This window comes from Caloenas nicobarica, chromosome 1, assembly GCF_036013445.1.
Source record: "Caloenas nicobarica isolate bCalNic1 chromosome 1, bCalNic1.hap1, whole genome shotgun sequence".
Lineage (NCBI taxonomy): Eukaryota > Metazoa > Chordata > Aves > Columbiformes > Columbidae > Caloenas > Caloenas nicobarica.
In genome coordinates this window covers 5,322,519-5,337,957 of record NC_088245.1, presented here as the reverse complement: position 1 = coordinate 5,337,957, position 15,439 = coordinate 5,322,519, and the positions used below count along the sequence as shown (strand labels likewise).

Below are 15,439 nucleotides of genomic sequence, written 5' to 3'. Positions count from 1 at the left end.
CGTTTGGGCAAGAGGCATCCGCGCCCTAACCACAAACGGCAACCGTTTTTCCAGAGCCTTTGCACTAAACCCCTCTCCTCTCACCCACCCAACAACAACCAAACAAAAAAGACATTTGGAGCCGTTTCTCCCTTTTTCATCCTGCAAAAATACCCGCTGCCTCCTTTTCCTCCAGCACTAACTCTTTGTCCGCGAGCTTCCCAGCTTGCTAAAATCAACTTAAAAAAAAAAAAAAAGTAAGAAAAAAAAAAAATAGGTGTTGCTCCTGAGGTTGGTTTATCACGAACCGCAGATGTGTCTCTAGAAGGTAAAGTAACAGAAAGTGGCAAAAGGAAAACAAGAGGCGGGGTAAGGGGGGAGTGGGGGTGGGCAAGACGGTTTGAAAATACCGCGCGGCCGGTGCCCCGGCGGGAGCTGCGGCTCGGCGGGTCCCGGGGCGGCCGGGGAAACACAAAACCGCCCGGCTTGTACCGGGGGCGAGAATAAAACTGTCCCTGCCCCGATACAGCAACCGGTCCATACCGGTGCCAGACGGGGAGCCGCTCCCGTTAATACCCAGGTCGGTTTTTTTCCCCTCTGGTTAAACGGGGCAGTCGCTCCGGGGCTGTTTGAGTCTCTGTCCCTCTCTTTTGTTTCACTCCATCTCTCTCTCTCTCCTGCTTTCATGTACAAAACATACAGGTCTGGGTTTTTTTGTCACTCTAACCGCATCCGGACTCTATTAAAGTTCCTGGCGCTGGATAAACAATGCAACTGTCGCGTGCAGCAGTCTGAAAATAATTGGATTAGCTCAAACATATCAGCTAAATAGAGACAGTCCCTGCTCAGACAGACAGAGTAAATGTCACCCTGGAAAAACCCTGAAAACTGATCTCATTCATGCCAGGCAACCCTGCAGCAGCCTCCTCGGAAAAAAAAAAAATTAAAGAAAAAAAAAAATTTTTTACTAATCGCCCTTTCCCTGCACACACACCCCTCGGCTCACACACTGCCCCTCGGTGCACACAAATGTCCGAGCCCGGAGGGTTCAGGGAGCCGCGCAAGCCCCAGCCCCTGCACGGGGTGCGCAAAGCTCTGGGACAGCCTCAGTTCCTCCCTGAGCGGGGCGGCCAGGGGGATGCTTTTGGGATCTTGCATTGGGGGTGGCCAAAGACCCTGGTACGGAGCTGGATGGGTCTGGGGGTGGTCAAAGACCCTGACACGGTGCTGGATGGGGCGGGGGACTGAGTAGGCGATCTCCCTCCCCAGGGAAAACGCTCCCCGCGTCCCCGGGCGCCGCATGGGAAGAGGCCCTGGGAAGAGCGAGGCGGAGGGCAGGCGGGGGAAGTTGGCCGGGATTTAGTACCATTATTAAAATACAGAGAGATACACTAATGCTGCGGTTCCCTCGGTTTCGCTTCCTCCTTAGGCGCCGCAGCTGAGCACCCCGTAGGCGCTTGGGGTGGCAGAGGGGGCCGGGTCGCCCCCGGGACAAGTGGTTTGGGGTTTTGGGGAGGTTGGACCCTCAGCCCGGGTTGGACAAGGGGGAGTTTGGTTATAAACTCAGCAGGGCAACCTCTGGGTAAGGTAAAGCCGACACACACACACACACACATCCCCGGGGGCTTCAGCTCCCGCTGCGTTCATCAAAAGGATGCTTGTGCGCATCCCTCTGCGTGCAGAGAGGAGACGGGGTCGCAGCCTTTCCCCTTTCGCCTCCCGCTTTCCCCCACAGCTTCCTCTCCCGAGCAACGGGGATGAAGAAGCCAAAAAGCCCTACCTGTGCTTGACCGTGCTTTCGGTCGCGATTTGCACCCGAAGCCGGTAGGCGATCCTCCTAAGAGGCTACTGGGGGGAAAAAGTCCAGAGCCATATTCTGGGACATACGGTGGGTAGGTAGTGATGGGGTGATGAGCGGAGGAGGTGGCTCCTCCTAAAGAGGCCATGCTGCTCCGAGAGTGAGAGGACTCCAGCTTCATGGTATCGGCCAGGGACACCTGGTATTTGATGCATTCCTTCTCGTCCTGCCGGGTGGAGCCGGTGGAGCCGGGGGTGGAGATGGACGGATCCGGGGACACGTCTTTAGGAGGGGTCGGCGGGAAGGTGAAAAGGTGCGGGCTGGAGTGGCCGGCGGATAAAGTGGAAGAGGAGGCGGGTGGGTAGACGGAGAGGGGTCCCGGTGAGCTGTGATGGATGGAGGTCTTGGAGAAAGGGCTGAGGTTCCAGGGGGAAGCGCTGTGGTGGCTGCCCAGCGCCTTGCTCCCGTCCAGCCAGGGCAGCGAGCCGTGCAGCAGCGGGGGCCGGCACACCTGGCTCCCTGCTCAGAGAGAGCACAGCGAAAACACCCGTTACACTCCCTTCGCCACCCCGGCAAGCCCATCGTAGGGGTGCCGGGCTGTGTACCCCACTCCCTCCTTCCCAAAGGGCTCAGCATGAGCGGGGGAACAAGCAAAATGACATCTGGTGCGAATCTTCCCTCGCCTTTAAAAATTAGAATTTAAAAATAAGCCTGAGCTGGCAGGTCCCATCCTGCTCAGGAGTCGGGATCCCCCGACCAGGGATGCCAGCCCTAGGACACAGAGTTTGCTTCGCTCTCCCCCTTTTCCAGACAATCCCACACGGACTTTGAAGCAAAGACCCTGCGTGGAATCGCCAAGACCCGACTGCAGAAATAATTTTTTTTTCTTAGCTGGAACATAATTTTCCAAACGCAACCGTGGGCTATAAACCCTGGGAATATTCTGGCCAAACGAAGAAGACCAGAAGATGCCCACAGATGTGATAATAACCTCTCCAACAGAGCTGCTAAACTTTGCAAACCGCCTAGTTTGTCTTTTTTTCTTCCACGAGTCTGCACATAGATGTTAGATGGCTTTTTCCGTGGCGATATGGCACACGGAGAGAGTACCAGCTTTCTCAGAGAAACTCTACATCTCCTTCTTATGACGACAGACCCTTCACTTGTATTTTAAAATACAGACCTAGAGCTTGAAAAAAAAAAAAAAAAACAACAACCCTCACTAGATTTACGCAGTCAAATCTTGATTTCCTTGATTATAAATGCTCTTAGGAGAAGGTAGCTAATATTTTAAATTAATCGCTGCCCTTCAAAATAAATAAATAAATAAATAAATAAAAATAGTATATCCAAAGAATTAAAACTACACAAATCCCCGGCAATTTGAGCAAATTGCTACAAGTTGAAAAACAGAGTTATTCAACTGGAGGAGAGCAAGTTTGTGCCTGCTAATAAAGTCCTGGAAATGCATTGACATCTAGAGAGCCTTAACCTCTGTAAGTCTCGGGATATGTGTATAGAGGCTGCTAAATATACAGAATGAGAGATGCAAACACAGATCTATAGAGCCAGAGAAAGTTAAAGAGCCGGGGCAGTGTGGACACGTATGTTTGCCTGGGAGCTTGTACGTGTCTAGAAAATCTCCAAGCTAGTTTTCACAGTACCAGGCATTTGTGAACAATACTGAAAGTAACTGTTCAAAAGGAAGGGAAGGTGGGTTATACGAATAGAAAGGGTCAAGATTCATTATCTTCTCCAGGAAGTAGCATAGTAAATAATATTCAGGCTACATCAGAGAGAACGCATTTCCACTTTCTGCTGATATATTGGAAAAAAGAAAAAAAAAAAGAAATGAAAAGAAAAAGAAAGAAAGGAAGGACAAAGCGTGCTGATCCTTAGAAATAATTGTTTTAAAGGGACTAATAGCAGAACAATGCAGTTACTGAGCGGAGCCTAATGCAGATTCACACTCAACAAGTAGCTGAGGGCTGGGAGCTGCCCCTGAACCCGGCTCGGCTCCCTCCCCACTCACTCGTCCCACTCCCTTCTCCTTGATTTTTGGGGTGATTTCCATGGCAAACCCCGGGTTTTTCAGATTTCACCGCCACAGAGGTCACTCTCTGGCTTTGCGAATCAGCATCTGTGTTTCCCCTCTTTTCTTAATTTTTCTCTTTTCCTTATTATTTTCACCATACAGGTAAACACCAGTTATAAATACTGGATCTCTTCGAATCAACATAAAAGATGGCACTAAAACACTCATCCCTTCACGGACCTGGGCCTCATCGGCCCCAGATATTTCACCTCCTCTCTAAAAGCTGTGACCCAGGAACAAAACTCACGCTGTGGATCATTACCTTCCTGCAGGACCCACAGGAAAACACACCATCTCTGATACCTAATTACACCACGGGATTTATTACTTTTTTTCTTTCTTAGTTTTAACACTCGCTGTGGTGTGGCCCTGTGTGCATGTGCAAAACTTTCAACCCAAGCCTAACAAGCTCACCAAGTGAGAATGAAATAGCCCAAGCGTGAGGACAGCAGGGTCATTTTCACACCCCTGCTCTCCAGCTTGCTTTTCTTCTCCAGAGCAGCTTAATCGTGCAAAAACTAAACACTGTATAGAAAACCCTAACTGTTAACCTAATTGAGAGAGGCGATGGGGAAACTAAAGCGAAAGAGAGAGGGAAAGAGGAAGAAAACAAGAGAAAGATTAAAGGGAAAGAAAGAGAAAGAAGGAAAACGAGAGAGAAGGGGAAAGGGAGAGACAAGAGAGAGATAAGAGGGGAAAGAGAGCAAGAGAAAGAAGGAGAGAAAGAGAGAAAGAAGATATAAATAGAGAAAGAAATGAAAGAAGGAAAGAGGGAAAAGAGAGGAAGAAAAGAAAAGAAAAGAAAAGAAAAGAAAAGAAAAGAAAAGAAAAGAAAAGAAAAGAAAAGAAAAGAAAAAGCCTGGATTTTTTTTTTTAATTTCCAATAAGCCAACCCCAAAATCCACCCGTGACGTAGTTTCCCCGCTGGCAGGAGAGCTGCCGGGGTCTGCCCGAAGGCAGCCGGGCCGGCGGGACTCGGGGCAGCGCGGAGGGACCGGGACCGGTGCCGGGGCTGCCCCGTGGGAACCGGGGTCTCGCCGGGGACACTCACCGTGGTGGGCTGTGGGGTATCGCTGCACGGTGGCTCTCACGGAGTTGCCGTAATACGGGGGGACGGGGTTGCCTTGTCCGTCGATATTAAAAAGTACATCCACTTCCTCGGCGAGAGGATACTGCGTGGGGTCCATGTAGGTATGGCCGAGCGTGGGGTGGTGCGAGTCCGGGTGCTGCCCATTGAGCACGGCCGGGTGGTGGTGGCTCACCCACCGCGGCTGGTCCGTGGAGACCTCCATCTTCCGCGCTGGCTGCTCTTCCTCCTCCTGCTCCTCCTCCTCAGCAAGGCGCAGAGGGCTTGAGATTGGAGGGGGAGACGGTGCCGAAGTTTATTGCGGAGCGGTGGAGGGGAAAGTGCTCGGATGTTGCTGTTTAAGTTTGGTTTAAAGTGGAGGGAGGGGGGTGATGGTGATAAACGATCGATTTAAAAAAAAAAAAAAAAAAGGAAAAAATAATATTATTTCAAGAAAAAGGAAAAAAAAGGAAAACAAACAAACTCGGGGGAAAAAAAAATCTCTACGAAGTGAGATCCCCTCGGTATCTTCCGCTCTTTTGCAGATGTTTCTCTTCTTTGATCACCTGTAACGAGAAAGAGGAAAGGGAAGAAGCAGAGAGAGAGAGAAAGAGAGAGAGGCAGAGAGAGAAACGTGCTTGAGAAGTTCTGAACTTTAGCACCTGACTTTTTAGGCAGGAGAAAACCCATCCCATCCCTCGGCAGCCATCCCTGGGAAGCGCCTGCTCTGCCCTGGACCCACCTCTCCCCAGCGCCTCTTTCTCTTTCGCTCTCTCCCGGCTCGGAGCGGAGCCGAGCAGCTCTAACCCCGCTTCTGCCGCCTCAGCTCTTACTCTTGCCTCTTTTTTTTTTTTTTTTTTGCTCGTCGCGGTTGTTTGTTTATTTGTTTATTTTCTTAATTTGCACCTGAGAAGCTCCAGCGGCTTAAGCCGGTGAGAACTTGTGCCATTCGCTGCTCTGCAGCCTAGAGCCACTTTGATTGCTCATTAATTATTATGCAACCGAGAAAAGGGGGGAAAAAGGGGGAAAAGAGAAGGTGGGGGGAAATCGAGGAGGGGAGGGCAAAGCGATGGGGAAGAGGGTGGGGGTGAAGGGAAGGAGCGGGAGGAAAAGGAAGGAGGAGAGAGAAAACAAAACAAAACAAAAAGGCGACAAGTTGCTAAAGAAATTCCGCACAAACCTTGGTGGAGAAGCAGTATGTGACCCAGGAAGGGATGAAGCTGAAAGTGCTTGATCAGATCAGATTGTGCTAGCTTGCTCTATTTTTTTTCCCCTATATTTTTTTTTCTCTCTCTCTCTTTTTTTTTTTTTTTTTTTTTTTTTACAGGGAAGGCATTCTTTCTGAAAGGAGCAGGATGGCGCCAGCCGGCTCAGTGCTTACAGACAGCTGTGGCGAGACGCAACTTAAGGAGGTTCCAGTGTCATAAGCCCGGGGGAGGCGGAGCCTGTCCCCGCCTGAGGAGGGGACCGGCGGGGCACACCGGCCGCCCCCGCCGCGCACCCGCGGGAACCTCCTTTTTACCAACTTCTTCTATCCGCCCCCCCCCCCTTTTTTTTTTAATTTCTCCATTTTTAAGGGGGAAAATAACTTTTCCCGCTGGCCGGGAAACTCTGCGAGTGGCCAGTCCGGAAAGCCGTGCGCGCAGGGGAGCGGTTCGGTTGTCCCGTCCGCACACCGGGGTGGTGTGAAGAGGGACCGGACCCCCCCCCAGGAGCGAGACCGGGCCGAGCCGGGTATGTGCCGGCAGGTGCAGGAGCTCCGGGTGGGCGGGAGGGACTGGCCGCCTGAAATAAAGCTGCACCGGCGGGTTTAGAGCTGCTCCGTCTCATAAAGGATTTAATGATCGTTATTTTCAAGGATACAAGCGCAGAGAAACGGCCGCGTTTGGAAATAATACGGTTTGGGGGTATTTTTTTTTTTTTCCCTTACAGGCAGCGGGGGGGGCGGCGAGGCAAGTAGAGACTGGAGGCTCAGGGCAGGGGGACAGGGGGAGCTCCCCGGCCGAGCTGGGGTGCGGGACGGGACCGTGGGACCCCCCGAACCCCCGCGGGCTCCGCTCCCGCAGCACCTCCCACCGCCCAGCGGGGGCCGCCGCAGCCAATGGGGGGCGAGCAGGAACTGGGGCGCCGGCCTCGGGAGGCGCTGATTGGCTGTCCTCCCGCTCCCCGCCGGCCCAGGGAGGCGCTGATTGGCTACCCGCCCGCGCCCCGCCGGCCGGCCCGGCCGCTGCGTTGAGCCAGGGCATCCCCTAGCGGCCCCGGCGGCACCGCGGCCCGGGCACCCCCCGCACACCGCGGGGCACCGGGCAGGGGACAAACCCGGGAGTGGGGAATGGACGGAGGGAAGTAGCGGGGGGGGGGGGGCGGGGCGGAGAGGAAGACAGGAAAGAGAGAAAGGGGGGGAGACAGGGAAGAGGAAAAACGGAGAAAGAGAGAAAACGGAGAAAATAGGGGAAAGAGAGAAAGGAGAGTAGAGAAAAGAGAGAAAAGAGCGAAAATAGAGGAAAGGAAAGGAAAAAAGGAAAGGAAAGGAGAGGAAAAAAGGAAAGGAAAGGAAAGGAAAAAAGAAAAAAAGGAAAGGAAAAAAGGAAAGGAAAGGAGAAAAGGAAAGGAAAGGAGAAAAGGAAAGGAAAGGAGAAAAGGAAAGGAAAGAAAAGATTAATAAAAATAGTAAGAACTAGGAAAAGTCACTTACAGGGTGCCTTTGCGTGCCGTCCCTGCGCACGCCGGCAAGATATCGTCTAGCCGGGTGCGAGAGGAAGCACCTCTCATGAGGTTTTATACAGGGGGGGTCTAATTAAAAACTGGGGTTTCGCAGCGACGGCCTCGCCGTTGCCCCCGCCGGCGCGGCCTCCGGTCGGCGGGGCCAGCGCCGTTCCCCGTAGCGATCGCGCCGGGCTGGGCTCAACCTGCAGCCTGGAAATGCCTCCCCGGCCGGTCCGATCCGCTCCCCGACGGGCGGAGGAGCTGAGCCTCCAGACGGACGCTCCGAGTACTTGAGGCCGTTTTAAGCCCGGGTTTAAGCCCCCACGGTGCGGCCCATCCGCCGTTGGGCGTGGGGACAGAGAAGCACCGCTGAGGTTTCGTGCTTCTCGGTGGGGATGCACACACACACGTATATATTTTATATTCAAAAGGTATAAAAGCCGGGGAACCAGCCGTGCGTTGGGGTCGGTTAAGCACATCCGGGCGGGGGGAACCGCGTAGTCATGCGTGATTAGGACCTCCATGTGGGGGGGACAAGCCGGGATGGGTTGGCAAGTCCGGTTCCCCCCCGGGACTGTCCGGGGCACCGGGCTCGGCGCTGCCCCTCGCTGTCCAGCCGCACTGACGCCGCCGGTGCCGAGAGCCGAGCCCCGGCGGCCGGGGGGAGCCGGGCACCGCTCCCGGCAGCCCATTAGGAGGACGGGAGAAGGGGGAGTGCCGGGTGGGGGGGAATGTTCGCGGCCCTCCTGGAGCCGGGGGTTTTAATTCGCTCCGGGAAAGCTCCTGTTTCCTCTCTCCCCCCAGTTAGACAGAAGCCGCTCTGCCTGCAGCTTTTTTGTTTTGCAGGATACCCCCTTTCCTTGCTCCAGTTATTGGGGTGCACTGCGGGGTAAGAACCACCGCGATCTCTCCTGATGCTCTTGGGGGGGCTCCTCGCCACCTCCCTCCGCACCTGGAGCCCCACGGCGGCTCCCCCGGACACCCCGGCGATATGGGGTGCCGGCGGGGTGCGCAGCACCGGGGGGGGTCCCTTGCCCACCCCTTTTCTCTGGGAAGGGATTTCTTTGAGAGAACGAGGACTGTAAAGAGGAGAGCATCATTTACAATGCATTTATTTGCAGACAAGAGCACAAACTTTCTGCCCACCCCCCCCTCAAGTTTAATGCATTTTATGGGCGTGAGGGCGAAGTGTTTCCCAGGATTTTGCCCCTCTATCCCCGCTCTCCAAATTTCGCCAGACTCCAAGCAGACCAAGCGGGCGAGAGCGGTCTCCAGCCCTTGGAAAAAAGTCACTTCAAATAGAAATATCTTTTAACATCGGGGGGGTCTTAGTGCTGAATTGGGATCTTTGGGCAGGTGAGCTGAGATTCCCAACCCCCACTTCCCGCAGTTATAGCCCTGGGACCTACAGCCGTTGGACCACAGGAAGGGAATTTCTGTCTAGAGGTCACAAAATTGCTAAGCCATCGAGAAAACGTGCCTTTCCCCCGTCCGGGTGAAGGGGGAAACCACTTTCATCCAACTGTTTGGAGGGCATGGAATGTATAATGCAAAATAAAATTAATAAAGTAAAAAATAATTTTAAAAAATAAAATAAGTCAATAGCTACACCAAGACTGATCAGTGGCAGGGGGGAAGAAGTGGGAACAGTCCTGAGCACCCTGTCCTGCCCCGGCTGGAGGGACAGGGGGTATCAATGCGGGACCTAACACGCCGCCTCCCTCTCGCAGCCACAGCCCCAATTTCGGGAGGTGGACACCCTAAATTTTCACCCCGGTCTCACGGCCGCGATCTTCCCAGCTTGGTGGAAACCGCGAAAACAATCCCCTCAAAAAAAAGAAAAAAAAAAAAAAGAGTGGGGGGGAAGGCAAGCTCCTCTTTCCCCCCCGCCGTCCCCTCGGATTAATTTGTGATCCCCACGGTTTTTGCGAGGACCGCTGGCCTTGACCATCCTTTTCCCAGGCTGTGGCTGTAGATCCATCACCTCGCCCCCCCCGCCCCGCGCAGCCCCCAGCAGGGTTTCCAGTGACAGCTCCGCGTTAATAGGAGCCCATTGTTGGAGCAATTAGCCCCAAGCTCGCCACCAGCCGCCAGATAAGGCTCGGGGGCTCCGGGGGTTAATTCTGATGGGGGGGCGGCTCGCAGGGAGGGGAACTCCAGCATCCCTCCTAGTTAGGGAAGAGATTGGGGGAGGATATGAAATGGGGCTAGATCTGGCGCTAAAAAGGCCAGGAGGAAACACTTTTGACAAAAGTCACTGAAAGTCCCAAAGGACAGGAAAATAAAAAAAAAAAAAATATATCGATAACGAAAAATCCCAAACTCGAGGAGATGGGGTCGTTACCCCGCCTACCACACCCCTGAAAATGAGCAGTCAAAGGGCACTAAAGCTGTGCGTGTGTGTCCCCGCGCTTTTCCTCTTGCTCTTTTTCAGTAAAAATAGACACAAGTGGAGGTTTTTCTGGTGCTGGAGCCCGGGGCCATCCGCCGCCTCCGTCCACACTGGTGCCCACGGCTGCCACTGGCACCTCGGGGCGGGGACAGGCAGAAAAAGCCCCCTCCTCCCCACCCTCCCCTTTTTCCCCCCCTCTCCTTTTAGCCCCCTTTTAGACTACAATTGACTGAAAGAGGATTAAGTTACGTTTGCTGGGCTGGGATTTTTTTTTATTATTTTTAAACAGGGTACCAGAATAGTACAGGTAAAGCTGTACAAACAGCCGGGAGCGACGGATCGGAGGGTTATGGAGAGGACACGGCCCAGGGCAAAGCACCGAAGATTTTTTTTTTTTTTTTCCCCGTGTACAGCAACTTGCTCTCTTGCCGGGGGAGAGGAACCCGGCGTTAAACAAAGACAGAGAGAAGAGGGAATATTTTGTTTTCCTCTTTTTTTTTTTTTTTAAATTTTCCCCTTCCTGAATCAGGCGGGAATTGTGGTCTGTTCCCCCCAAGGCCAACCCCCGCCTCTCCTTATCAGTAAAACGATAATCAGCATCCCTCCAGCTAGGGGCTGGCAAAGTAATAATAATAATAATAATAATAATAATAATAATAATAATAATAATAATAATAATAATAATAATAGAAAAAGAGAGACCGAGATACTAGACTGGCGTTTCTGCAGCTCTCTTATCTCATGTGAGCCTTCCCCTCCGCTTCGAAACCAGCCACACGGGTGGTTTATCTTTTTTTTTTTTTTACTTTTTCTTTTTCAATATAGACACATATATATTTCCGTTCTCTTCTAATAATTCATTTATCTCTCCTTCGCGAAGATCGAGAGGAAACATAAACACACGCACACAAAGAAGTGCTGAGCAACGCAAATTCACCGAGAACAACTCAACGTCTGATTACACCGGGTCCAATTTTTTCTCCCTTCGTGCACCACCACCACCCCCCCCACCCCCGAACACACACACACTTTTTTTCAGCTCAAATGATGCTGTTTGATGGACGGGGGCGGCCGGCGCGGAAGAGAAGGGGGAAAACCCTGCTCTGCCCAAGAAAAGAAATTCGTAGAATTAAAATTGGGAGGAGAGAAACTGGGACTTTTCTTTTCCCTCCTCCTTTCCCCCGACCCCCCCTTTCTTTGGAGCTGAGAGGAGGGCGACTGCCCCGGGACACTGCAGGAGTGGAAAAAAAAAAAGAAAAAAAGGTCTGAGAAAGATCAAAAACCGGCTCCGCAAGTCCCAGAGGCGACCTCTCCCCCCCGACACATTCCCCAAACTGCGCGAAAAGGAGCCGGGCAAAGGGGAGAAGTGGGGGACACACACACGCGCACCGTGTCACCCGTCCTGCTCCGGGAGGGGAGGCAGAGGCCAGCTCCTTCCTCCCTCCTTCCCTCCGCAGTACAGCCCCGGTTTCAAGCTCAACCCGGTAAGTCAATTTTCTCCCTTTCCCCCCCCTCCCCTCCCACTTTCCCTTTCTCAAACAGCAAAGGGATGGCTTGAAAAGGGCTTCTCCTGTGCTCTTTCCGGGTTTTTTTCCTTTTTTTTTTTTTTTTTTTTCCTTTTTCTCAGACACTCCGCGCTGCGCGGATCCCGCCGCGGCACCGGGCATCCCTCCCCCCGGTACGGAAAGGCTTCTGTCTGATAAATTAAAAAAACCAAAAAACCAAAAAAACACCAGAAATCCGCCTGAACAGCCACTCCAAATTAAGGCGAGGTTCAAGAAATGCACATTAGCAACAAAAAAAAAAAGGGGAGGGGGGTTTATTTCGTGTTTCTCGGCTTTGCTTTGTCGCCCAGGATCGTTTTGAGCGGTACATTTGCAGGCGGACTGAAGCGAAGGCGAAATATCTTGTGGGTTTTAAACCGGCGCCCTTTCCCTCTCGCCCCAAGGAGAAGGTGAAGTTGCCGTCGGGTTTAATGACTTTTTTTTCCCCGTTTTCAAAAGCAGAAATTACCCTGGGACTTTGATAAAGCAGAAAACACAAATCGCCAGGTGGTTGGCGTGAGAAGAGGCGGCAGAATTAACACCAGCTCCTTGGCGAGGCGCAGGGGCAGATCCTGACCTCCCGGGATTAAAAACGGAGCGATTTGCTCCGGGAAACTCCCGGCTGCCGCTGGTTCAGAGCAATTCCTGCACACTCCACCCCGCTTCCAAAATTTACCTCCCGTGTCCACAGCCACCCCCGCCCCGGTGCAACCCCGCATGACAACCCCGCTCCGTAAATGGGGGGCTCACCTTTCCTGTCCCAAGCTCCCAAATTCGAATAGTACCGGAGGATGGGGGGACGGCAAAATCTGCGCGATTTCTTTTTGCTCTGAGGCAGGGGAACTATATCACCCCAAATTCCCCTGACATGCCCCTGTAGGCACCCCTGAGAAGCTCTTCCCCCCGCCCCGGCCCCATCACTCCTAAGATGCTGCCCGCATCCCAGGGACCGAGCAGACCCCCCTCAGCTGGGTCTCACCCCCCACACCGCACCCCACTCCCTATCTGCCCCTGGGAGGAAGCACCTCCTCGTCTTTTTTCCCTCCCTCGAAATTAAAACACCACCCTCGGCTCTGTAGGAAAAAAAAGAAAAATAGATCCCCGGGGAGAAGGAAGCGCTTTGCCCCAGCCAGGAGCGAAGTGCCGTGGGGGAAGAACTTCCTTCTCCTTCCTTCCTAAGAGCCTATTTCTCCTTTCCTGTGCCCCCTGGCTTGCCGGGACTCTCTCTGTCCCCCCTGCCTGCTCAGGTGTCCGGGAATGCTGTCCCCAGTGTGCCCGGGGACCAGGGACAGGGGTCCGGCCGGGACTGTCGCCGCAGCGGCACCGTCGAGTCCCGGCTTCCCCGCTCCGCACCTGCGGCCCATTAATAATGGAGAAAACAAGCAGGGCCGGTGGTTATTAATTATCCGGTTGCATTAAAATCCGTCACCCAGAGCCCCGCTGCCTTTGTACGGACATGTGAAGGTAAGAGGAACTGGGGTGGATGAATGGCTGGGTAGATGGATACATAGATATACACGTATTTTTTGCTCTTTCTGTTTCGAAGATGCACAATGACAGCTAACGCGCATTTCTGGACAGCCCGAGCCATTTCCAGGCTCTCTCCTGAAATAACCCCCCTGCCAAGTCTGAGGGGTGGAAAAATTTCCTGCGAGGAGAGGAAGGAGGAAAGAGATCTAAATCCAGGAGTGCCGAGAGAAAGGGGAAAGTCTCCTCTCGTCCTTCGGGCACCGAGTCCTGCCGGAGCCCAGGACGGATCTCCCCGGGGCGGCGGGGCAGAGGGGAAGGTGCGGGGTCCCGAAACGGAGCCAGCTCCCCCTCACCTCAGCCTGTCTTAACGGCACATCCCCCCTCCGCGGCTGGAGTAGCTGTGATTTGGGTTTACAAGGTATCAAAGGAGGAAGATCCCCAGAAAATGGGCGGAAGATCGCCCTAATTAGATCCTATTAGAAGCATAGTGTGCTTGTTATATATTATATACTATACCTATTTTAACATAAAAATATATCGTGCTAAATATATAGTATATATTATGTGCTATGCAGCACGGACTGACCTAACATAAGCAAATCAACATCGGCGGGTATTATACACAGGAATAGTATGGAAACGCAGGCGTCCTGCTGCTGGCAGCTGCGCTAGCAGATAGCGGCACACGCACGGACATCGCTGTATGCAAAATTACAAGTGATACGCGTATGTTGGTCTGTATATACAAAGATATATGCACATAGGTAAGAAGCCAGGCACGGAAAGGCCCCAATCCCCTATACAAAGATACATCCCTTCGCGTCCTGAGGTGAGTATTTCGAATCCAAATACGACAGTGCCGTGTCTCCCACCCCCGACCATCCCAGTCTCACTCCTTTGCTCCTAACACCCAGAGGCAAAACAGCTTTTTCTCACCCGCTTCCCAAATTTCGGATCCCTCCCGGGCAAGGGCGGGGGGGTGGGGGATGCCTTTCCCCAAGGTCATCGGGAAAACCAAATTCCGCCCCCCCCTCACCACACACGCACACCGCAAGTAATAAGGGTTGAGTTTCAAGCCGGCGGCTGCTGCCCTTTGAGCCCAAATCCCCATCCTAATTCCCTCCACGTGGAGTAGGAGAAAAAGGAGGAGGTGAAGGAATTAAAAAAAAAAAAAAGGGAAGAAGAAAGGTGGGGGAACATACAACATACATACACACAAATCGGAGCATTCACTGACCTGGGCAGACGCTTCTTATTCTGACCCGCTCCGCTGGAGCTCTCAGGGCAGCCGTGCGGGAGCAGCGGAGCCGCGGCTGTTGGCATCTCCAAAGGTCCCAGCGAGGGGGAAAACCTGGGGGAGCCGCATCCTCCAAACGCCCACCCTTGCCCTCCTCCTCCTCCGGGCTGGGCTGAAGATCAGAGCTCTTCCGGGTTGGGAAAGGGCAGAGAAAGAGTGAGAGAAATATGATGGGCCATTTCTTTACACACCCATCCCGGGAATCACATGGGGCGGGGAGGTGGGGTGGGAGGACAGGGGCAGGGCCTGGTTGCGGGGGGGCGGGATGTGCCAGGTACTGGGGCTCGCAGAGGTGTGAGCGTGATGTAACCCGTCCCGGGAGAAACTGTCGCTGCCGTGAGGCTGCAACGCCTGGGAAGAGAGAAGGGAAAAAAAAAAAAAAAAAAAAAGAAATACAATTAAGCGTACGATCATACAAATAACGCCGGGGGTCTCTCCGCTTGCATTGAAAGCTTTCGAGGAAAAGCGGTGGCATTAGCTACGAGGAGCTGTTTCTTTTCCGTCCCCCCTCCTCCTCGGGACAGACTTTTATTCACTCTGTTTTCCTTTATTTATTTTTTTTACATTATTATTAATTTTTTATTTTGTACATGTGCCTGTGTATGGCTCCAGAATCTGGACAGAAAAAAAAAATAACCATAGACCACACGCATCCCTTGGCACTTCGAGAGCTGGGGACACTGTCCCCTTGTCCCCCGTGTCCCCTCCTCTTCACCGGGACGAGGAAGGCTCTCGGCACCTCTGCAGAGAGATACCGACCTTGGAGGTCGGTCCCAGCCCGGGGGTCTGTCCGTCCCCCCACGGTCTGTTCTCCCAGAGCCAGGACGGGCTTGAACCCGCGACCTCCGTGCAGAGCAAACGGGACACGCCGCGGGGAGCTGCAGCCCCCGCCCGCCCCCCAATTCCCCCTCCCAGTGAAGACCTGGGGGATTTCGAGGGCTGGGGAGGAGGCGGGGGAAGACAAAAGCCCTCACGAAACTGCTCTGGGGCCGGGGGAGAAGCCTGGGAGCCAGACTGTGGCCATGCAGCAGGCTCCGGAGGATTCCCCAAATCTTGCGGCCATGAGAGGAGATGGGGAGACTGGCGGGAGGG

At 53.4% G+C, this 15,439-nt stretch overlaps 1 protein-coding gene across 3 annotated transcripts in view; it reads right to left on the bottom strand.

Annotated features, from left to right (window-relative positions):
• The window catches only part of GATA3 (GATA binding protein 3), a 28,112-nt gene extending 13,647 nt beyond the window's left edge, over positions 1 to 14,465 (bottom strand). For all 3 annotated transcript variants that reach the window (XM_065650033.1, XM_065650043.1, XM_065650051.1), the window contains exons 1-3: positions 14,288 to 14,465; positions 4,924 to 5,504; positions 1,760 to 2,296 (exon numbers count right to left, since the gene is read on the bottom strand). In XM_065650033.1, the coding sequence (XP_065506105.1) occupies positions 1,760 to 2,296; positions 4,924 to 5,164 (778 nt within the window). In that variant the 5' untranslated portion in view covers positions 5,165 to 5,504; positions 14,288 to 14,465. The remainder of the gene's footprint in view (positions 1 to 1,759; positions 2,297 to 4,923; positions 5,505 to 14,287) is intronic.
• Positions 14,466 to 15,439: the final 974 nt, after the last annotated feature.